At 38.8% G+C, this 24,869-nt stretch overlaps 2 protein-coding genes across 5 annotated transcripts in view; one reads left to right on the top strand and one right to left on the bottom strand.

Moving 5' to 3' along the window:
* LOC309615355 (uncharacterized protein) overlaps positions 1–24,869 on the top strand; it is a 282,265-nt gene that overhangs the window by 204,794 nt on the left and 52,602 nt on the right. The gene's annotated exons all lie outside the window — the stretch shown is intronic.
* LOC309615363 (uncharacterized protein) overlaps positions 1–24,869 on the bottom strand; it is a gene marked incomplete at its 5' end in the record, with an annotated part of 179,177 nt that overhangs the window by 139,836 nt on the left and 14,472 nt on the right. The window contains one exon of the mRNA XM_082364869.1: positions 22,005–22,071. Coding sequence (XP_082220995.1) covers positions 22,005–22,071 — 67 coding nt within the window. The remainder of the gene's footprint in view (positions 1–22,004; positions 22,072–24,869) is intronic.

The following is a 24,869-nucleotide window of genomic DNA, read 5'->3' as shown; positions in this document are numbered from 1 at the left end:
GCGTCAAAGGGATGAAATAAAAAAACTGCAACCTAGAATTACATGTCAACTAAAATATGTTCCATCAATTAACGTTTTCAACACATGTAACTGACAAAGGACCTGTATCCAGAAAATAAAAAGAATTTCTAGAACTCAACAAAAATAAATTAAAATAAATGTATCAACAAAAATAAATAAATTTAAAATGGGAAAGAGACTATATATATATATATATATAGAGAGAGAGAGAGAGAGAGAGAGAGAGAGAGAGAGAGAGAACCCAAAGAACCATACATTCCTATTAGTAATCAAGGAGATGCAAATGAAAACAAGTATAATGAACTATCACTATATAGTCACATAAGAGAAGAAATTGAAAATGACTGACAATACCAAATATTAGCTAGAATATAAAACAATTGGAACTCCTACTGCTGAAAGGAGAGCAATTGATATCACCACTTTGATGAAGAATTTGACATTATCAACTAAAGCTGAAGATGTACCCTATGGTCTGGTGGATCCACCTTAGTTTCATACCCAAGAGAAAAGTAGACATATGTGCACTCAGAGCCACTCACAGGGACATGCATGCAGAACTATTTGCAGTAACCACAAGCTGGAAAAAAAAGAGCCCAAAGCATGTAAATATATGGCATATCCATACAATGGAATACATTACTGTAAAGACAAAGAAAGCACTAAAACTACATTCAACTACATAGATGAATGGAAAACTTAGTGGAAGAAACTCTGCACAAAATAATATAAACAGTATTATTCCATTTATATTAAGCTCAAAATCAGGCAAAAGTAAACCACAGTATTTGGGATACACACATAGGTGTTAAAGGTATTTCAGAAAGTAAGGAAATCATTATGTTAAAATTTGGGAGGGACAGTGGATATATTTAATATTTAAGGCAGAAATAGAAACAAGACATAAATGCTAATAACAGAGAAATGCTCTAAGAAATTAAGATACATCCATAAAAAGAAATCTTTTGTGGACATTGTAGTTATATTTCCAAAATATTCAACACTATGAGAAAAAAATACTTATGATAAATAAAAATGCAAGAATGAGAATATACACAGTATACTTTCAATTATGCAAAATATATAGTTATGTATTAAATGGGGGTGTGTGAGCATAGGACACATATAACACACATATATGATTTAAAGAACAGTTTGGAGAAAAATATATCAAATGTTTCATGTCTGGTTATTAGGATTGCCATAGATCTTATTATTTCACTTTTTATGTCCTATATTTCCCATTTTTCTACTATTTGTCAATTTTTAAAAAATCTATGAAATATGCTTTTGACGAAAGAGAAAAGTTGTATAGTTAATTTCACCATCTTCAGATATCTCAAAGAGATAATAAAAACAATTCATGGTTATTAATAACATTTTAAGTTGTGAGCTATCAAAGGAGAAGAGTGAACATCACCCAAGTACTTTGCATCCTCCTCTGAGTAAAGGGTGACCTCATTTTTGGTTGTACTCAGGATAATCGTATCATGTTAGGCAGAAGTATGACTTTGTTATTCTCTTTATTTGGAGATTAAATGTGTCTTAAAGACATATGTATGGATGCCAAGTTGACAAGGGATGAAATGCTTTAAATGTCTGCTAGGCTAGGTTACAGTCCCGAGTTATTCAATCAAACACCAATCCGGGTGTTGCTATGAAGGTGTTTAGTAGACGTGATTAAGGTCCATAATCAGTTGAGCACAGAAGGGAGATTACCCTGGATAATCTGTGTGGGCCTGACTCAGTCAGTTGAAAGTTCTGAAGAGCAGAGCTGAGGTTTCCCTGAAGAAGAAGAAATTCTACCTATTACAGCAGCGATGGCCCATACCTAAGAGTTCGAGGCTGTCTTCCTGACAGCCTGCCCTCTGGATTTCAGACTTGCCAAGCCAGACACCACATCATGGCAGCCAACTCTTCACACTAAATCTCTTAATGTGTACTTTTTACTGGTGTGTTGCTCTGGTTGAACTCTGACTGATAACCTATCTTATTCCCAGTACCACAGCACTAAGCCTAAGGTCCAGCATATAATACAGGAACCTCAAAAAGCTACTTTATTTAAATAGCTTTATTTTATATTTCAGTAAAATAGTTCAACAAAAGTCCCTTTAATTACTGTACCTTTGTAACCCACTATCTTGGTACAGTGCTTGTTGAATTAATGAGTATTTAATAAATGTTTAGTGACAAACAAATAAATGAGGGAATTAATTAATTAATTATGATTGTAGCTGCAGAGATTTATAAACAGTATATCATGGCAGAGAATTTTTACAAATCACCACATTTTGTAGATTTGAAACAAACAGATGCTAGCAGTTAGTTAATGGCAATTTCACTTTGTTTCTCCCAAAATGATCCTCTTAAGAACGATAATGAAATGACTTGGGGATGAGGGTAATTTGCTCCTTAATAAACATCCCTGGGAAAGGGTAGGTTATTACTTTTTTGAGTGTCACACAACCTCCCTATGACTCGTGACTCACGGGGCTAGGAAAGCTCCTGAGGGAGCATCAGTCCAGCCATTTGTCTCCCAGACGCTTCCCTGGTTTCACTCTAATAAATAGGAGAAATCATGAAGAGAACTCACTGCTGAAGATTGGCCCAGACATTAGGTGGCACATATGTGATATGGAATCACATGTGGTGTGGAATCATTGTTTTTACAATAAAGGGAACAAGACAAGGAACGGGAAGATGTAAGAAGAGAAAGGAGCAAAAGAGGTGCTTTGGACTTCTAAAAGTAAGTAGAGGGATATTGATGATGCTCCTGTCAGTGAATATGTATGTAAGATCATAGAAAAGAGCAAATAAAAAAAAGAAATGAGAAACCAAAAGATGTTAAAGTTCTAGCAGCTACTTTCTCAGGAAAAATACTATGATTAGAATAGCCCTGATATTATGACCTATGATAGTGAGAGAGAAAAGAGATTAGCGCCATACAATTAAGTAGGGGAGGAATCAGAGTAAACGTTATTGAATTTCATCTGCCCGAATCAGGCAAAATTTTGAAAACTGATGGAAAAACACTTTAGAGATGATGTTGAACTCAGAAGGCTGTGAAATCTCCCTCTAAAGGTTATAGATGAAGAGGCTCTTTTTTTCAGAGCAACTATAAAATGGTCCCATTAGGATGGAGAAGGGTTGCTCTGGATATCTGCAGTCCTAGCTCTCGTATTTCCATCAAAGGCCTGCAAGAATGTAGAATTTTTTTTAATGGCTACAAATTCTTTGACTTTCTTGCCATTAAGGGAACCCTGGGGGTGTTCTGCTTTGGGGGGCTGACTGCTTTGACCAACAGAATGTCACAAATTCATATCATGTACTGTTTGAGGCTATGTGGTAAAACTCATGCAGCTCCCACCTGGTTCCTTTGAAATGCTTGCTCCCCCTCAGGATGCTTCTTCCCAGAACCCAGCTGCCTTGCTGAGCGAAGCCCAAGCCACAGGAAGGGGCCATGTGTGGGTATCTGATCAATCATCGCAGCTGAACCCAGCCTGAGACTCATCCCAGACCAGACTCAGACATGAGAGTGAACACTCTGCCAGGTGATTCCTGCCTACCTACCACCATTCCAGTCCTCAGAGCTGAGGTCCCAGACATCATGATATCAGGCAGCAGAGATAAGCCATCCCCTAACAGAATCAGGGAGCATAATAAAATGGTTGTTTCATACCCCTAAGTTGGGGGGAGTTTGTTATCCAGCATAGGTAACTGAAATCCAGAAAAACACGCTCTACCCATTTTTCAGATGTACCTATTTCTGCTGGGATGGTAACTCCACCAGTTTGGGGACAATATCTTTAAATTTTTTAAACAAGATAAAACTATTGCCTTAGTAGGTATTTCCAACTTTGATAAGGTTTAGAAGTAAATAGTTGATGTAGTAAACCAACCTACAGTATTAACATTTTATTTTAAATTCAACATTAATCATTCAAAATTGACAAAAATTTTTGCATGCTGAGATTATGACAGATTTGCATTGTAATTCCATTTTAAAGCAGGATATTGAAAAATTGGTTTTAAATAAGTAATCTTAAAGTGGAAGATACATATTTAAATGTTTCAGGGAATTTAAATAAATAAATTACAAACTGGACTCTGTTTAAGAGAGGTTAATATCATCAACTTTAGTTCATTGTTCATTGAATTTTTTAAGTCTAATTTATATAATTAATTAAGGTCAAAACAATGACCATTAAAAAGATAGAAAAACACACAACAGGAAACTTCCTTGCAACCCACTATAAGTAGGTCAGTGATTACCCCCACTTTAAGACTGAAGTGGAAAGGTAAATGAAGATGCTGAAGTTAGGACTGAAAGCTTCCCATCTTGGCCCAGCTTGTGTGGTCACAGAGGTGTCCAACATAAATAGAGTGATTATATAATTTATCATGCAAACCAGGACTGTTTTTTTCAGAATAAAAAGGGAATTATTAAAATTTAAACAAGAGGGACTTCCCTGGTGGCGCAGTGGTTAAGAATCCGCCTGCCAATGCAGGGAACACGGGTTCGAGCCCTGGTCTGGAAAGATCCCACATGCTGTGGAGCAACTAAGCCCGTGCGCCACAACTACTGAGCCTGCGCTCTAGAGCCCGCAAGCCACAACTGCTGAGCCCACGTGCCACAACTACTGAAGCCCGCGCGCCTAGAGCCCGTGCTCCACAACAAGAGAAGCCACCGCAATGAGAAGCCCGCGCACCACAAAGAAGAGTAGCCCCCGCTCACCTCAACTAGAGAAAGCCCGCGCACAGCAACAAAGACCCAATGCAGTCATAAATAAATAAATAAATAAATTTTAAAAAAATAATAATAAAATAAAATTTAAACAAGAATAACAAGCATAACCTGGGAGTTTCTGGCAAACCAGGACTTATATCCAAGTCACCCTCCGGCAGTCTTCATCAGTGGTACCACATATGGGTGAACCATCAGCCAATGAAGCTAAGCCTCAGGTCCCTCACTTGCACAGGTCTCAGTTGTTCGCTGAATTTTAATCAGATAAAAAGTATAGGTGTGACCACCTAGAGGGGTGGGATAGGGAGGGTGGGAGGGAGGGAGATGCAAGAGGGAAGAGATATGGGAACATATGTATATGTATAACTGATTCACTTTGTTATAAAGCAGAAACTAACACACCATTGTAAAGCAATTATACTCCAATAAAGATGTTAAAAAAAAAAGTATAGGTGATTATTCTCAGCTTGTTATTAAAATCTAAATATTAATTTAATAAATTAATTTAAAATGCAAGCAATTCTAAATGATCTTCATGTGCACAAAAATATGCTCTTCTGGGACTTCCCCGGTGGCACAGTGGTTAAGAATCCACCTGCCAATGGAGGGGACACGGGTTCGAGCCCTGGTCTGGGAAGATCCCACATGCTGCGGAGCAACTAAGCCTGTGCACCACAATTACTGAGCCTGCGCTCTAGATCCTGCGAGCCACAACTACTGAGCCTGCAAGCCACCACTACTGAAGAAGACCATGCGCCTAGAGCCCGTGCTCTGCAACAAGAGAAGCCACCACAATGAGAAGCCTGCGCACCACAACAAATAGTAGCCCCCGCTCACCGCAACTAGAGAAAGCCCACATGCAGCAATGACGACCCAACGCAGCCAAAAATAAATAAAATAAAAAATAAATAAATTTAAAAATGCTGTGAATTCAGAACACAATGATAAAAAAAATTTTTTTAAATATGCTCTTCTTATGGATGTTAAAAAATGTACATTGATACATATATTGAGGGAAAACACACTAAAAAGTAGAAAGACAAAAAGGGCAGAAGACGAACAATTTTTTCCCACAGAACAAATACCAAGAGTTAGAGTCTCAGAGAAAGACCAGCTTCTTGCAACACACAAGAGGTTATGTGCAGCTTCTGGGCATATGTTGAATGGCTCACACTGATTTCTTCCAGAAAAACAATGCTCCCCGCCACTTCTTCTCAAGTGCTCATGGAATATTCTCCAGGATAGATTATATCTTGGGTCACAAATCAAGCCTTGGTAAGTTTAAGAAAATTGTATCAAGTATCTTTTCCGACCACAATGCTATGAGACTAGATATCAATTACAGGAAAAAATCTGTAAAAAAATACAAACACAAGGAGGCTAAACAATACACTACTAAATAACCAAGAGATCACTGAACAAATCAAAGAGGAAATCAAAATATACCTAGAAACAAATGACAATGAAAACACGACAACCCAAAACCGATGGGATACAGGAAAAGCAGTTCTAAGAGGGAAGTTTATAGCAATACAATCCTACCTCAAGAAACAAGAAACATCTCAAATACACAACCTAATCTTACACCTAAAGCAATTAGAGAAAGAAGAACAAAAAAACCCCCAAAGTTAGCAGAAGGAAAGAAATCATAAAGATCAGATCAGAAATAAATGAAAAAGAAATGAAGGAAACAATTGCAAAATCAATAAAACTAAAAGCTGGTTCTTTGAGAAGATAAAAAAATTGATAAGCCATTAACCAGACTCATCAAGAAAAAAAGGGAGAAGACTCAAATAAATAGAATTAGAAATTAAAAAGAAGAAGCAACAACTGACCCTGCAGAAATACAAAGGATCTTGAGAGATTACTACAAGCAACTGTATGCCAATAAAATGGACAACCTGGAAGAAATGGACAAATTCTTAGAAAAGTACAACCTTCCAAGACTGAACCAGGAAGAATTAGAAAATATAAACAGACCAATCACAAGCAGTGAAATTGAGACTGTGATTAAAAATCTTCCAATAAACAAAAGCCCAGGACCAGATGGCTTCATGGGCGAATTCTATCAAACATTTAGAGAAGAGCTAACACCTATTCTTCTCAAACTCTTCCAAAATATAGCACAGGGAGGAACACTCTCAAACTCATTCTACGAGGCCACCATCACCCTGATACCAAAACCAGACAAAGATACTACAAAAAAAGAAAATTACAGACCAATATCACTGATGAATATAGATGCAAAAATTCTCAACAAAATATTAGCAAACAGAATCCAACAACACATTAAAAGGATCATACACCACAATCAAGTGGGATTTATCCCAGGGATGCAAGGATTCTTCAATATACGCAAATCAATCAATGTGATACACCATATTAACAAATTGAAGAAAAAAACCAAATGATCATCTCAATAGATGCAGAAAAAGCTTTTGACAAAATTCAACACCCATTTTGATAAAAACTCTCCAGAAAGTGGGCATAGAGGGAACCTACCTCAACATTATAAAGGCCATATACGACAAACCCACAGCAAACATCATTCTCAACAGTGAAAAACTGAAAGCATTTCCTCTAAGATCAGGAACAAGACAAGGATGTCCACTCTCACCGCTATTATTCAACATCGTTTTGGAAGTCCTAGCCATGGCAATCAGAGAAGAAAAAGAAATAAAAGGAATACAAATTGGAAAAGAAGAAGCAAAACTGTCACTGTTTGCAGATGACATGATACTATACATACAGAATCCTAAAACTGCCACCAGAAAACTACTAGAGCTAATTAATGAATTTGGTAAAGTTGCAGGATACAAAATTAATGCACAGAAATCTCTTGCATTCCTATACACTAATGATGAAAAATCTGAAAGAGAAATTATGGAAACACTCCCATTTACCATTGCAACAAAAAGAATAAAATACCTAGGAATAAACCTACCTAGGGAGACAAAAGACCTGTATGCAGAAAACTATAAGACACTGATGAAAGAAATTAAAGATGATACCAACAGATGGAGAGATATACCATGTTCTTGGATTGGAAGAATCAATATTGTGAAAATGACTATACTACCCAAAGCAATCTACAGATTCAATGCAATCCCTATCAAACTACCAATGGCATTTTTCACTGAACTAGAACAAAAAATTTCACAATTTGTATGAAAACACAAAAGACCCCGAAAAGCCAAAGCAATCTTGAGAAAGAAAAACAGAGCCAGAGGAATCAGGCTCCTGGACTTCAGACTATACTACAAAGCTACAGTAATCAAGACAATATGGTACTGGCACAAAAACAGAAACATAGATCAATGGAACAAGATAGAAAGCCCAGAGATAAACCCATGCACCTATGGTCAACTAATCTATGACAAAGGAGGCAAAGATATACAATGGAGAAAAGACAGTCTCTTCAATAAGTGGTGCTGGGAAAACTGGACAGCTACATGCTAAAGAATGAAATTAGATTACTCCCTAACACCATATACAAAAATAAACTCAAAATGGATTAGAGACCTAAATGTAAGACTGGACACTATAAAACTCTTAGAGGAAAACATAGGAAGAACACTCTTTGACATAAATCACAGCAAGATCTTTTTTGATCCACCTCCTAGAGTAATGGAAATAAAAACAAAAATAAACAAATGGGACCTAATGAAACTTCAAAGCTTTTGCACAGCAAAGGAAACCACAAACAAGACGAAAAGACAACCCTCAGAATGGGAGAAAATATTTGCAAATGAATCAACAGACAAAGGATTAATCTCCAAAATATATAAACAGCTCATGCAGCTCAATATTAAAGAAACAAACAACCCAATCCAAAAATGGGCAGAAGACCTAAATAGACATTTCTCCAAAGAAGACACACAGACGGCCACAAAGCACATGAAAAGATGCTCAACATCACAAATTATTAGAGAAATGCAAATCAAAACTACAATGAGGTATCACCTCACACCAGTTAGAATGGGCATCATCAGAAAATCTACAAACAACAAATGCTGGAGAGGGTGTGGAGAAAAGGGAACCCTCTTGCACTGTTGGTGGGAATGTAAATTGATACAGCCACTATGGAGAACAGTATGGAGGTTCCTTAAAAAACTAAAAATAGAATTACCATATGACCCAGCAATCCCACTACTGGGCATATACCCAGAGAAAACCGTAATTCAAAAAGACACATGCACCCCAAGTTTGGAAGTTTCATTGCAGCACTATTTACAATAGCCAGGTCATGGAAGCAACCTAAATGCCCATCGACAGACAAATGGATAAAGAAGATGTGGTACATATATACAATGGAATATTACTCAGCCATAAAAAGGAACGAAATTGAGTCATTTGTTGAGACATGGATGGATCTAGAGACTGTCATACAGAGCGAAGTAAGTCAGAAAGAGAAAAACAAATATCGTATATTAACACATGTATGTGGAACCCAGAAAAATGGTACAGATGAACCAGGTTGCAGGGCAGAAGTTGAGACACAGATGTAAAGAACAAACGTATGGACACAAAGCGGGGAGAACCGCGGTGGGGTGGGGATGGTGGTGTGCTGAATTGGGCGATTGGGATTGACATGTATACAGTGATGTGTATAAGATTGATGACTGATTAAAAAAAATAAAAAGAAAAAAGAAAAAAAGAAAAAAAAATTCATCAATACTTCCTTTTATGATTCCTTGATTTAAATAACTTTCAGAAGTATAAAGTAGGGGAAAATAAGGCAATCTCTAAATTTCTGGTATTTGTTGCTCAAAAGTTTATTTCAGTAGTAGTGAAAAATTGGAATCCCTCTAAAGACTTATCGATGGGGAATGATTAACTAAATTATTTTTCACCCAATATACTGCCATTAAATAATTCCTAGGACACAACATGGGAAAAGATGGATGGGCAGAATAACACAATGGTTGAGAGTGATCCCTGGAGCCAGACTTTGGGCAACTTACTAAACCTCTCTGAACCTTAGTTTCTTTATCCGTGAAATAGGTTTATAAAGCTCGTTCACAGAACTGCTATGGTGGTAACCAGGACAATGCACATAAAGGATTTAGCACAGTGCCTTACACAAAATTTCTACTAAATAGCATAAGGTATTTATAGTGGAAAAGATTAAAATGGAAAAGACAAAAGTAACAATAGCCATTATGTTAGCATAGCAGGTTAATTTTTTTCTTTGTTTTCATTATTTCAATAAAAATCTTAAATAAATATGCTTATGTGTTTTACCTCCAAGGGAACATGCACCTAAGACATAGAGGTTACCTTCAGAACAGCAGATGGATTAATTCAGAGAGGAGAGAATAATGATTGTGGCGACGGAGGAGTGAGTTATGAGAAATGATTAAAGATAAAGATTATGTCTGGTGTTGCTAAGTAATGACTGAGGGGGGACCAATAATTGACTACAAAAATCTGACAGGAGAAATACTGAACAGGCAGGAGGAATTATTTAATCAGATTTAGGGTAGGATGGTTAGAAGAGTACAAGGAAGGAAAGAAAAATTTACCCTGAATGAGAGAGAAAACTTTCTGACAGTAAAAAATGATTACTGAAGAAAGGTCTTCCAAGAAAAGTGATAAAAGCCCATCCCTAAGGATATTTAAAATAAGGTTGGCTAGAAACCAAGAGAGTGTATGTGACAAAGAACCACAGTGCTTTGATTCAGTGTGCTAGCTTCCATCTCTGATTTTATAGCAGCCTTGGAAAAAAAATAGATGACTCAGTCATGGTGGAGGATTAAAATGTGGCTCAAGCAATCGAGTGTTCGAACAGTTATGAAGAGTCCAGTTTCCATGCCAGGCACAAAACTCATCCGTGCCAGTGTCTGTGCCTGAAACATGATCTGCCCTATGTGACCAGGAACTCGACTAGGGCACAGCTACCACATACGTGATGAGGCTGAGGCATCAGCAAATTACTCGTTGCTGAGACAAAATGTGGATACTCGTCAACCAGTTCCTGAATCACGAAATACTAAGCTCAGAGGGAACTGATCTCACCACTTACTTTGAAGATAATGAAAAGCTCTACTTACTGAGTATGTGCCACGTACCAAACACTGTGTTAGGTGTTTTACTATATAATCTCATTGGATTCTCCCAACAACCTTGGAGGGTGGCTATTGATGTTCACCCTTTGAAAATGAGGGAACAGAGGCTTAAAGAGATTAAGTCCTGTCCCAAGGTCGCATGGCCGGTAAGAACTGAAATGGAGATTCCAATGAAGTATATGTATTTCTCAAGCCCGTGCTTCTTCTCCCTACACACCACTATCCCAGTAAACAAAAAACAAGCGTGAGTGACTCACACAAGATCAGACAGTCCAATGTAGAGTCCAGACTAGAGCTGGGAATCCTTGATCTTCCTCTCTGTCCTTAACCAAAATCAGCTCTCATCCTCATCTTCTTGGGTCCCTGTTTCATCCCCTCAGATATCCTGAGGTATCTCCTCAGGATAAGGAGCACAGGAAGAAAGAAAACTATATTTTTGATGTTATAAACTGGGGATTGGAAGAAAAAGTGTGTGTGTGTAAATTTAGCCTTTTGATTCTTTAGTTTTTTTCTATTCCATTCCAAAATGTATTGTATTATTCAACTTGTTAGTTCAATATTTTAACTTTTTAAATTCTCTGAATTAGAAAAGTAGTCTATTCCTTTTTCAATAAAGACCAATTTTGTATGTAGCTCAGATGTGTATTTTGCAGTCTAATAATCTAAAATACATTGAATAATTAAAATAATTAAAATATCAATAATTATGTGTAATAATTATGTGTCTAAAATACCTCACTTGTTCATTTGCTTACTTATGTTTATAATATTATGTTTATAATAATATGTTTATAATATTATGCTTATAATATTGCTTCATTATTGTTTGCACGACAAAGAGAATCTGTAAGAACATAAAATTTGTAGCATGCTAAGCTATGAATTTACTAATGCCATTATCTACTTTTGCTTTAATTTTTCTCTTAATATGTTGCATTCTCTCTGATGCATATTCCTCACTCAAAGTCGTTAATAAAGAAACATTCTGAAATGAATACATTAAATAAGTTTGAACACTCAGGAGCTAACCAAATAGGAATAAGAATGAAGATTTCTATCACCTAGAAACATTTGGGCTCTCCTCAACTCACTAGAAAAATCTCATCTCATATTATTCAAATGTTTCTTTTTGGTTTTCTTTTTTCTTTTCAAGTATGAAGTTCATTGTATCCGGAAGAGGAAATCTATATGCCTTATGGGCATCCATCCTCCAAACCCTAAGAAACACACTGAATAAATCAAAATCTTCTGAAAGAAGATAGTTTCTAGTTGTATTTAATGTGTTTAAAGGGGAAACAGAGTAGGTTGGGGAGGATAGAGGTTGGAGAAAATACTGTTTTATCTTCTTTATGCTGCTGTATTGTTCACCCCTGGAGAAATGGCCATCTGGAAGACGTGCACACAAAAGGATTGTCTGACAGAGGAAACGCCTTTCATTGTACCAAAAGTACTCCTCTGCTGCACTTGGCTGAGGTACACAAGACTCAGTGGTCCCCGCCTGCACTGGCCACTAGAAGAAACTGTAGAAACAGTTGTACCCTATTCAGAGGAGCTGAATATACAGGCCTAAATATTTAAAATAGGAGCGTGTTTTCGTTGTCATTGTTTTTCCGACAGCCTTTTACAGATTTTAGGTGTGCACCCAGAGATGGTCACTCCAAGCAACAACCCACACATGTGCTTGGAGGCCAGGATTCCTGTGGTCCCTTCCCTGAGGCTCTGGTCTGTTGGGCAGGGAACACCAAAACTGAGAAATCTTTTCCAAAAATTGAGACTGAGTTATTGAATTCTAGACCTGATGGCTTCCTTTCCCATGTTTGTGCATATTCTCACTTTTCTCATTATTTGCAAAACAGCCAAGAAGGCTACCTTTCCTTTGACAAGACAAAAATAAAAAGCAAATAATTACCTCAGGTATTCCACAAATTTCCACAGTTACACACTCTTCACTCTTCCATTATTCTATAGTCCAATGTAAAAGTCAGTCATCAATTGAAATATAAAACCAAAACTGTTACATTTTCGTATTCTCAAGCCCAATAACATTAGTTTTATTTTTATATAAAATAACTTTTTTATAATTGACTCTCTCTGTACTCAAGGTTTCTATAAACAGCCTCCTAAATCTTCTGCCTACACTGTGTATTTTCTGATAATGAAGTCTCCTAACAATTATGGAAATTATACCCTTTTGATAAAATGTTTATTGGCTACAGTTTTGACATAGCCAACAAATAAATAAAATTAAGTTGCATCATGAAACTCTTTAGTTATCTGCAAAATAGAGTCGGGATCAGTTTTTTTTTTTTTTTTTTTTTTTGCAATTATTGCCAAATTTAAGAGATACAAACAAATGTGAAATACCAGTAAACTAGCTAAAACACAGATCTCATTTTGTTCATCTAATTCAGCCCTTAACTGTTCCTTCACATTTTTCAAAGAGTTTCAAATCCTTTGTGTGTTTGACAGTTTCTTACTAGTAATGAACTGCTTAAAACTTGAATTGTCAGAATAAGATGTAAAATTGTGCTCAGCTACCACCCACATGCAAATCTATGAATACAGTAGTCTCGTGGGATAGTAATGCTTTAGGTTAAATAACTTTCCCATCCTTTCAAGGTAAAGATGATGGAGAAGTGGGTAAAGAAGTTCAAACTTTCATTCTGGGGTGTTTGATTCCTAGTTAGCTTGTAAGATGATTAAAGTTACAGTATAGCTAACACATCTTATAGAACTAGCAATACTACTATTAACTGGGAAGGAAACCAAGGCCCACAAAGAAAATACTTGGCCAGACACTTGGCTAGAAAAGGATCTGGAGGTGCATTTCTCCATTTTTTGCCTAGTGATTTTTTTTTTTAATAATCTAGTGATTTTTTAGAAGAACACGATGCTGCTTCTAAGATTCAAATAGATCACAGAATTAATACTTCATTTTAGGCATATTTTCACCATTTCCTCATAACCTGTTAATTAATTCAACTAGTTTGAGTTTTTCTGTTGTCCCTTTGTTGCTGCCCAACTCTGGAGGGAATTGCCTAATGCCAGGCAATAGAAGAAGGCGGAGAAGGAGCCCTGAGAGACTGAGAGTAAAGGTCTCCAGATCCTAGATGTTCAGGGCTAGACTGCATTCATGACGCTTACACAAGTGAACAAAATGATTACCCTTTAAATGCTCCAAAGGGTTGCTTCTAAGTTTTTGTAACAAAAAAACAAAACTATAACATAACCACATTGTACTGATTCCAATTTTCATCTCAGTGAAAACAAGAATATTTGGTCACATTCAGAGGTAAACCTGTCTGACCACTTCCACACCGGCCCAGGTCAGGCGTTTCAGTGGTACTTGTTGGCTGCAGGTGAGGGTGAAGTGAGGGTCACTGAGGTGAGCCGGGGGCCAATGAACCCTCCCTCATGAATAGCTCTCTGTGAATGCAAGCTGCATCTACCTGTATTTGTGAAACAATGGACTCTCTAAATGTGGTTTGCAGGAAAGTGTTGAACTGTGAAAACATCCGATACTTCTGATACGGTTCAGTTTTCCGCTGCCGATGGCTGAGTGCTTTGCAAAATGCCTGAAAAATGTCCCATAACCAGATCAACAGAACATGACCACTGAAGTCCTGGCTACATGGAAATAATCTGCTCTAGAGAAAAAGCTTTATTTTCAACCCTGTGTTTGTTTTAATTTTAGACCACGTTCTCCTAATCCCCATGTCAGGATGTTTACACTGACCATTCAACAATTAACCCTGTTAACAAACACCCCATCTCTACTCACACACCAGTCATTTGTCTGCTGTATCTTTTCTCCAGACCTTATAGAGGAATTAATTATAAATAATGTGATAAACATTTCATGTGAAAATAAATACGCACATAGCATCCACAAACTTTAATAGCTAGTCTTTATTTAGACTTTACTGTGTGCCAGGCACTGTGCTAAACACTTTACATGCGTTATTTCATTTAATCCTCACCAATCCCATGCAGGTGATAGATACCAGAATTATCCCCAGTTTACACATAAAGAAGGTGAAGCTTAAGCGGGTTAAGTAAGTTACAGAAGGTCACATGGCTTGTAAGTAGCAAAGGCAAGAAGAGGTAGCTGGAGAAGTCGAGGTCGGATCACAGGGATGCAGAGGTCATGGAAAGGGCATTTGGATGTTGTTTGTAGTGTGATGGGAAGACAGTGGTAGCTTCTGAGCAAAGAAGGATCTGATCCTTTTTTGGGTGTGTATGGTAAAATATACATAACATAAAATAATATTTTAACCATTTTTAAGTGTCTCATTCAGGGGCATTAAGAACATTCACAGTGTTGTGCAACCCTCACCACCATCCATCTCCAGAGTTTTTTCATCTTCTCAGAGTGAAACTCTGTACCCGTTAAACACTAACTCACCATTCCCTCTTCCCCCAGCCTCTGGTAACCCCCATTCTACTTCCTGCCTCTATGAATTTGACAGCTCTAGGTACCTCATGTATGTGGAATCACATAATGTTTGTCCTTTCACATCTGGCTTATTTCATTCAGCATGTTTTCAAGGTTCATCCGTGTTGCAGCATGTATATAGAATTTCATTCCTTTTATGACTGAATACTATTTCCACTGTATGGGTCTACCATATTTTGTTTATCCAATGAGTTAAATAGAATCTATGATCAAAATTAATTCCATTTGTTTCTTTTTACTTTTTAAAAACAGGGCTCTTAGAAAAGGAAACATTACATAGGTGGCTCGCATTTGTAGCTTGTATTAAATGCCCCTTGGACAGTGCTGTTTGAGTCTTCAGACACTTATGGAGAAGTGTGGAAAAAACTCCCTTAAGGATTTTGTAAATCTCATGGGGGAGAAAGGAAAGCAGGTTGTTGCTGACTACAAGAATCCCAAGAAAAGAATTATGCCCTACATCAGCTCAAAATACCCCAGACAGAGCATTTTTGTATGGAGGAGAAACGAGTACATGGCCAAAGAAAGCATTTGTTAGAGTGGATTGTTCACCAAAGAGAATTCACTGAAATCAAATCAACAGCTCGTTCATTAGAGAGGGTGGAGGAATCTAGTGGGAAACAGGAACCATTTGCTCACTGCTAGCCTGAAGAAGATGAAAATGAGTGTCAAGGAATCACTGGAACGCAACAGGAATATATTCTGTAAAATGTTTATTAACCTTTCTAAGCAAGACATCATGCTATAACAGAAATATTTTGTTGAGAGGATTTTTTTAAAAGTCACAAATCTGGTTATAAAAAATCCTGGAAGCAGAACAGAAACACACAAGCAGTTTGGGAAGCACCCATGCACTGGGTGGCACCCTCACTCACCATCATTCTTGGTCAGATATGAAAGGACAGAAAAAATGCAGACACTGAGGGCTTGAACTGGAATCTGACCCCAAAATGCAATAGCCTCCAAATACCCGAGTTAGAGCTGGTGCGTGCTCATACGGCGACATCTGAACACGTGAAACAGCTTTCCACTGTTTGGTTTCAAAATCAACAGAGCTATGTCTGGGCTGTTTGAACAATAGTGATGCAAGTCTGTAGTGAGCCATCCCCTCCCTTGTTTGACATAAGAGAACACAGCCCTGTTGGAGAGAAGTCCGAACAGCCTAGTGGATAGAGGGCTTGGGAAATTAAAGTTCATTTACTATTATTTACGGAAAGGCCATTTCAGGCCAGTGGCATGCTTCAGAGATCTGAGTTTTCAGTAAGATTGCCTATCTTTTTGTGTCCTTGTTCTTAAATTTCTGCTTAACTTCTTTCAACACTGCATCTATCTTTCAAAAAATAAAAAGCGTTCTCCACAATTAAAAATTACTTAGTCCGTCTTGGATCTACTGTCCTTGTTATGACTGCAGGCCATTCTCCTGTGCCTGCTCCTTTGTGAATTCCAGGGGCTGGTGACCCTGAAGGTCCACACGTCCCCCCTACCTGCCGCCCTCACAGGGGGATGCAGCAAACGCCTACGTGCAGCGTTCTAAAGGAACAGCTCTGCTGACAGACATAACTTTTTAAATTACCACAAGAGAATCTTTCTCCAAGCAATTTATTATTTAAGAGTGATGGCACGTAAAGGACAGTAATGATCTATGGTTACTCAGCTTGCATTTGATCAGGTAACACTCCACTCCAGAGAAGACTAGGACATCACTGTCTGAATGGAGGCCAAGCTCTGATTATTAAATTTCATGCTACATGGAAGTCTCAGAGCCTTCACGTTCCACTGTAAGCTCCCTAACACCTGGCCCCTGTTGAGTTTCCCCAATCTTCACCCTTAAGGGAAGGGTTAGACCCATTTGCTTTTCTGAAGCGTTACTACTCGAAGCAAGTGGAGTTTGGGGCCAGAAACTGCTGCTGAAAGACAGAAGAGACCCGTCCTGCCACCCCTCCTTGTGGCCATGTTGATGAACTTGTCTATTACAGAGCCCGTCATTCCAGGGATCCAAAGTTTAGGACAGAGAGTACACGCTGCGTCTCCTGGGACAGGGCACATGCTCCCACCAGCCACATGTCCATCTGGGCCCTGATGTTCGTCCGGATGAGGATGCCAAGCCTGCTCACCAGACAGCCAGACCGAGGGGAGAAGCAGCAGAGCGCAGTGCCCATAAACATGCCGCTTCATACCTACTTTTCCTTCATGAGGATTTATTTCTCAGCTCCTAGCACAGACTACACATAGTAGGTGTTCAGCCCTCAACAGATATTTCCTGCTGAATAAATTTAGTCCTCTGCTCCTAGGAGACCGCATTGAACTGGCATACGTAACAAGTCAGCTACACTTACACGCCCAGTAAAAAGACAGTCCCTATGCAAAGTTCTTGCTATTCCTGTCACTCAAAACGTGAGCCCTTTTTAAATAGTTTGTCTTACTTGGTGTACACAGATTAGGGATGAAGCCCTTTAGTTATGTTTGTAAATTTCTCCAGCAGGACATTAGCATTCAGAAGCACCTGCAAGAGGAATAGACTTTATGAGAGAACAGGACCCAACAATAAGATATTTCTCAGCTGTCAAACAAATAATTTACATCGTACAGGATGGGGACGGGGCAGGAGCAGGATTTGGATTTTCAATAAAGCAAGTATGCAAAACCAGGCGATGACAGTGTCAAGCAGGAAAATCAATGGGAAGTGGGAATTCTGAGGTCTCCTCACAGGCTTGTACTATAAGACACCGGTATCAGATAAAAGATGCTGAGTTCTTGGGGAAACACAAGGTTGGAAAAGTCGACTTCTGCTTGAAATCTACGTTTCCTGGAGCTTGGGAGGAAGAACAACAGTGGAACTCTGCCAAGGGAGGAGACGGAGAGGGAGCGGGAGAGTTCCTTCATTAAGATCCATCATCTTTGACCCGAAATCAGTGCCCTTACCTCTGAAAAGACAGTGGTATATTTTTCTCCCACTACAGGTAACTTTTATAAGCCATTGGAGCTTTTGAAAAATTTTTAACTGTGGAGGGGCAGGGGAGGAATGGAAATTTGTCTAAACTTGCTGACCCCTACAAATTCTCTATAATTTGTTTAGGACAGAATAATATGTCTGCGTCTCATTGACCTTACGTCCAAGGCTTCAAGTTCACAGAAACCCATACGCAATAAAGATGCATAGAAATGGAAACCGATATCAGATCAGTCATGGAGGCAGCAACCTGCTGTTAGAATACATAGGTCTAACAACCCTGAGACATCACTTCTTTCCTTCCCTTCTTCCTTCCTTCCTCTTTCTCTTTTCAACCATTTATTTATTAATTCTACACACATTTATTGGACACCTAACACCCTTTCCATAGCCACTGCCAGCTGAGCTTCGCGGGCCAGGCACACACACATTTGCATTTTATTTTCTGTGTCCAAAAATCTGCCTGAAGTTGAGCGAACTTGGGCTGAAGACAGGGGGTCCACCCTCTGCAAGCGTATGGGTGTCCCAGTCCCTGCCAGCCACGCGGCCCCAGAATTGAGGACATCGTGTTTTCAATTTTCTTCAATAAAGCCATGAATCTGGCAATTTGCTGGCCTGCTTCAGCTAAACAGAAAGGACAATTTGAGAAAGATCATAGTTCAGGCCCAGTCAGACAGAAACGATTGAAAACAGAGCTGGCCGCTATGTGTCCCCAATGCCGCTCACTGTCGCAGTTTGACTGACAAACTGACTTTTTTGAGGTGCTCATGCCCATCTCAGTCAGAGTTTATTGAAGGTGATTTTGATCTTCTCCATGAGGCCACAGCAGTGGCCATGCCATCTGTCACCTTGATTGCATCGTGGATTCTCTGGAGAGAGCGCCATGGCTCCTGACCATTTACAGATTGTGCTGCGCTCCGCTCCATAAGGACCACATGCGCAGAGCCAGATGGCGAACATGCACGCTTATTATAAGTCTTTATCTCCGTGCAGGAAGGAGAGGAACCATTAGGTCTCCCTCAGGAGCTCTGCTCCTCTCTACCATCATGCTGCTCCTCAGCAAATACAGTCTTCTTCAGCTGTCATCGGCCTACCTCTGAAAATTAAAAAAATAAACAACAATTCCAGCAGCCGAGGCCGGGAAAGGAAGATGGTCCAGCCAAGCCAGCCCTGGCCTTGCCTTCCTTTCTCTCCTCGAACCCGCAACTCGCCTGGCTGTGGCACTAGGTAAAAACAAGCGTGTTTGCACATGCAACATGAACAGGGTTGATTTTGTAAGAGATCAGGAGTGGCCACGGCTGGGAAACAAAGTGACACGGTAGAGAGACGGAAAGAGAGCAGTGCTTGGATTTGCCACCAAGAGCCCTCTGCTATGTGGGAAAGCCCCTACCAGTAAGCAGCTGTATGCAGAAACCAAGGAAAGGTTTCCAGTGACCTATAACCTTGAAATCCCGCCTACAAGGGTCATTCATTTAGAATAAGTGCCATGTTAGTTGTCAAGGAGGAAGAAATTTTCCTCTGCCCTTCTAGGTTCCTCTGCCTGGTCTAAGAATTAGACTGACATGAGACAGATTAAGGAGAAAATCAACCAAAAGTTTAACGACACATATATGTGGGAGAGACCCAGGAAAACTGAGTAACTCACCAAAATGGCTGAAAGCTTCACCCTAAATAACATCTTCAGCTAAAGATAAAAGAGGACGTTGCGGGTAGTGGATTGGGTCTTTAAAGAGGAGAAAGGCAAATGACATGGAGATGGAAAAGCAAACAGATGTTTAGTATAAGACTGTTTGCTGGGCCCTGCAGGGACAGTGGGACACAGAGGGGACTCTCATCCTTAAGTCTTGCCTGACTTTCCTCCCACCCTGCTTAGCTCATATTCTTTTGCAGTTCTCTCTGGGGAGAGCCCTATTCTGGGAACACGCCCTCTACCTACAAACATTGGGATGGGTAGACGCCAAATTTTGTTCCCCTGCATAACCCGATGGTCGCAGTTACCGAAATTCAATATCTCTGCTCAGACACTAAATCCAAGTGATCCTTGTGCCTGCTTGCACAGTCACACAATACCTTATGGTTTAGGTTAAAATGACGTGGGATTTCTCTATCCGTGAAATGATAAGTCCGCCTTCTCTTACACACCATTTTTCAAGGGCCTGCCTCTTCCAGAAGTATCAGCCTTTGTTGGCAGTGCAGGATAAGCTACCACAGAGTAGTTGTGAAAAAAAATGACTACAAGGCATCCCACCGGGAAAACACACACACACACACACTAACAAGCTGCTTACACGCCCATATTCTTCCCAAAGTAACAGAGTCCAAGTCTCTTCCCGAACACAAGTCCGAAAGTTATTCCATATGCTGGTTGACACATGAGGGACTTTTCCAGTGGATATCAGAATAGAAGACAATAATGTTTAAACAGACTAACTTTATTTTTTTGGTAAACCATTCAATCCATCAACTTCCATGATGGTGCTACTTTGTTTACATTTTCTACGATTAAAAAAACAGTTGTTATAATAGAATACAGTCACTACCAAATATTTTTAAGAGGAAGAAATTTAGTGTGTAATCCAACACAAATGTTCTCAGAGGAGGGATTTATGGTAAACTCTTACTCAAACTTTCTTTTTACTTTGGGGCATCAGGAAATGTGTGTCCATAACACTGTGTAAATATTTGAGTGTGTGCAGGAAATGTGTATATTTGATAGGCTTGTGTGCTCACTATACCTGAGATATTCTGCAAGTGATATTTAAAGACACAAACAAGAAAAAGCAGTCATGCCTATCAAAAAGAATTTCTGTTCCCTGAACATTAACCTCAGATAGATTGTTACTCAAGCACACGCACGGACTTTCAGCGTTCTCCTCAGTATATCTCATTTTTCTACCCAGCACAGAGAGGAATTAGTTTGGGATTAGCTCTACCTGGGTAAACAGATGATCCTGACCTTTGTAACATCACCTTTTTCTGTGGTTTTGGAGCAAAAACCATGTATAGGGAGGCACATTGAAAACCAAATCACCAAATACAGCTCACAGACTTCAAAAAGAAAGAAGATAATCAGAAACAACATAATGCATCTGATTAAAAAGAAAAATGTGGTCTTGTAAGGTGAAAAATACTGCTAAGGCCCAGGAAAAGGAAAGGGAAACTGGGTTTGATGACTTAGTGTTGATGAATTGTGCATAAGATACAGGAAGGCTTCTTGGCTCCCACGTGGGGAGAAGATAATGCTGCAAGTCTGAAACACTGTATGTTTTTATTTCCATTTCTGATTCTGACACTTCTAGTGAGGTTGGGGTCAGAAGCTCAACACAGTGTCCCCAGTGCTGGCCTCGGCTTCAGGTGCACGGAGAGGCCGGAGGGCATGGAATCAGGCTAGGGTTGAATTGCAGCCTCTTTACCTGGCCTTGTCCTTGGACAGGTTGCTTACTTTCTCCCAGCCTCATATTCTCTGTCTGCTAATGAGCAAGACAATTCCAATCTCCCAAGTGAGGATTAACTGCCATGAAGGGGAAAACACCTCACATGTATCTGGGATGTACTAAGCCTTTAAAGCATTTTACAACTCAGATTAGGCCAGAACAAACGTCACCATTTGTTAAAAAATAGTGCTGCAAATGCATATACAAAGCAATAATTAAGATTATTAGGTGGCAATGTAGAAATCATATGTTGTGAAGCAGCCAGAATGGTCGATGCATATTTGATGGAGCGAAGGGGACGGGTGATGAGGAAGAGAACACCCCCGCCACTCACCTGCCATTTGGTAACTGGCGTGACCTTGTCCGTGTTACTGAAATTCTCTGTGTTTCAGCTTCTCCACCTGAAAAAAGGGGGAAACAATAAGAAACCCATCTCAGAATTAGATGAGATAATAGGTGCCTGGCAAATTATAAGCACTATAAAACTTAGCCAGCATTCCGAGTGCTCTGATGCCTGTGAAATAGTAGCTCATGATTTCATCCTTTACTAACTTTTGGCTGTGATGTAGCAATAAAATCTTATTGCTACTCAGAAGCCCAGGAAACTGACCAAAATCCATTGTTCACTTTTATTTGATGGTTTTGGTTTTCAATGTTTGCTAAGTTGGAACTATTGTTTACTTTATTTCATTGCTACAAACCATACCTATAAACTTGCTAAGCTGTGTCACTTCTCTCTCTCTCTCATGCACACACACACACACACACACACACACACACACATGCTTACACACAAACACACTCATGCAGGGTGGGTGTTGCTGGAGCTCTCCAAACCCACAGCTGTTACTGGGAAAACACCTCAAAGTACAATAGGAAAAGGAGTGGCATTATTTTGAACTCAAAATGAGAAGACTTGGATATTGGTCCTAATTCCATCACTTAACCTTGGGTAAAGCACGTATTCTCTCTGCATTTGTAAAATAGGTATCGGAATGTGTTTTCATTTCATGGGGTTGCTGTAAAGATCAAATCTGTGAAGTCTTTGAAAAATATGAGGCACTCTACAGGCTTAAATTTCAGGTGTTGGTGTTATATGTTAAAGACAGCTTCACCACCAAACATTCATGAGTGTTATAAACAGATTAATGAAGACTTTATAATGTGCAGATGTCAGAAATAACTTCGAGTCCAGCTGGAAAGCAAGGACATCAAAATTCACTGTGTTCTAAACCATAAGGCTGATACGGAGATACATCTAAATTCCGCTCCCAGGGGTTTCAGGCGTTCCTGGATCAAGTGATTCTGATTAATATAGTGGACGAATAGGACTCACATTTTAATTTTGCTTCTTCCTCTCTTTGAGAATATTCCCAATATTACAATGTCTATCCCCCAAATAGCATAAGACCCAAATAAAAGTAAATCCAACAAAATCTGCTTAACTCAGGCTGCTTTAAAATAAGAGTTCATACAATGGGACAGTTGGTCCCAATCCTGGTTTAATATGTCTGCAGTACAAAGGGTCTTTGCTGCCTCCTGTTTCTGCAGAAAAAGGAGCTTATTAAAATAAATGTAGAATAGAATTTAAGCTCCTAATAGGAATGGAAAAGCAATAATTGATATAATAATTACAAAAAACAATAACACTATTTTTCAGGATATTTCTTATTCTTGTACTGTAATTTAATTTAGTGATAGTCAAATTTCAAGGGTTACTTCATATGAATGTAAACAATAGAAATAATTATTTCTCCTTAAAAAGTTCCAGAGATTCTTTTAAGGAAAGGTATGACTATAAAAAGGCAGTTCTAAAAGTAAATTCAAATTACCTATAATGAACAAAGTAATTCAAATCTAAATAACATTAGGAAACATAACAGGCACCTAACCTTTCCTTTTTGTCATTAGATAAAGTAGGCATTAGAAGCTAATTGAACATGATTATAAAAAAGTATTTTTCAATAATAAATCATGAGTAAAATAAAAATCACTGTTTATATATCTGTGTGTGCATAAGTGCATGTACATTTGTGATGTATGTGTGTGTGTGTGTGTGTGTGTGTGTGTTCAAACCAAATTCAACTAGCAGGCAGTGATCACACATCTCATCTTGTGAACGGCATTAGATATCTTGTTCAAAATCTCTGATTAATCTGATTAAGTTAGTGAGTGAATAATCCTTTAATCCTCTCAAGAATACAGTTTACGTCTGCTGAGTGTCAAATTCAAGACTGGTAAGCTGTAAATACCAAAATTTAAGTGAAAGGAAGGAGAAAAAGGCAGCCACCCAAAGTCAAATTGTGCCACCTCTTTCCCACATCCTGTCTTTTGTGGGTGACCTTCTCAGCTGAAACGAGAGAATGAGAAACATTAGGAAAAATCATAAATCATCCTCCAGCAGTGGCTCTGCAGCAGGGAGCGTATCAGTCACGGAGGACCAATCTGCTAGCATGTGCTTCCCTTTTCCCAACCAGTTTAATTATAAATTAATGGATACTGCCTTTTGCTTCTCATTTCATTCTGGAGAAGAAGTGTTTAAAATCAGATATTTATTTTATAGTTGGAAAACTATCTCAGAAGCAAAAAATTGCTAAGTATCTTTGCAGAATCACAAAAACAGGAAAATGAACATCCTTCCGTTATAATCTCAGTCCGTGGCCTACGCTTCAACTGTTCCTGCATTTAGCTCTGGCCAGGTCAAGTGAATTGAAGTGACTTGAGGCTGCTTTATCATTATGCACCAAATTCAAATAATAACAATGAGATAAGAGAGTGTGCGGAGGCAGTTAGAAGGAGGATAGTGATGATTCATCTGCTACCCAAGGAGAGTAAAAAGTAAAAAAATAAATTCTTTTAAACCGACTGACTTGCTTGCTTGGCGCATTTGACCACCTACTTTTAACTGAAATATGTATGTATCAGGCCAATCAGAAGTTTTTAATGTCTATAGCCCAGAATGTGCTGTAAATTTATTTGCCTGAAATATTTTTTGTGTCAGTTGTTTATGAAAATTATCCCCTGCCTCTAAAAACCTTCACTGATATCTGCTGGAAAGGCAAACCTGCTGGACAACATTAATTTGCCACTCGAGTACTTCTTCACTTACTAATTTAACATGAGTCAAGGGGATCTGGTCTAACTCAAGTACTGGCCAACCCTTAAAAGCAGAAAGTCTGTTTTATCCCTTGATTCCCCA

This window comes from Balaenoptera borealis, assembly GCF_965194805.1.
Source record: "Balaenoptera borealis genome assembly, chromosome: 17".
Taxonomy (NCBI): Eukaryota; Metazoa; Chordata; class Mammalia; order Artiodactyla; family Balaenopteridae; genus Balaenoptera; species Balaenoptera borealis.
The sequence above is the reverse complement of the archived record's forward strand: the minus strand, read 5'-3'. Positions and strand labels throughout refer to the sequence as shown.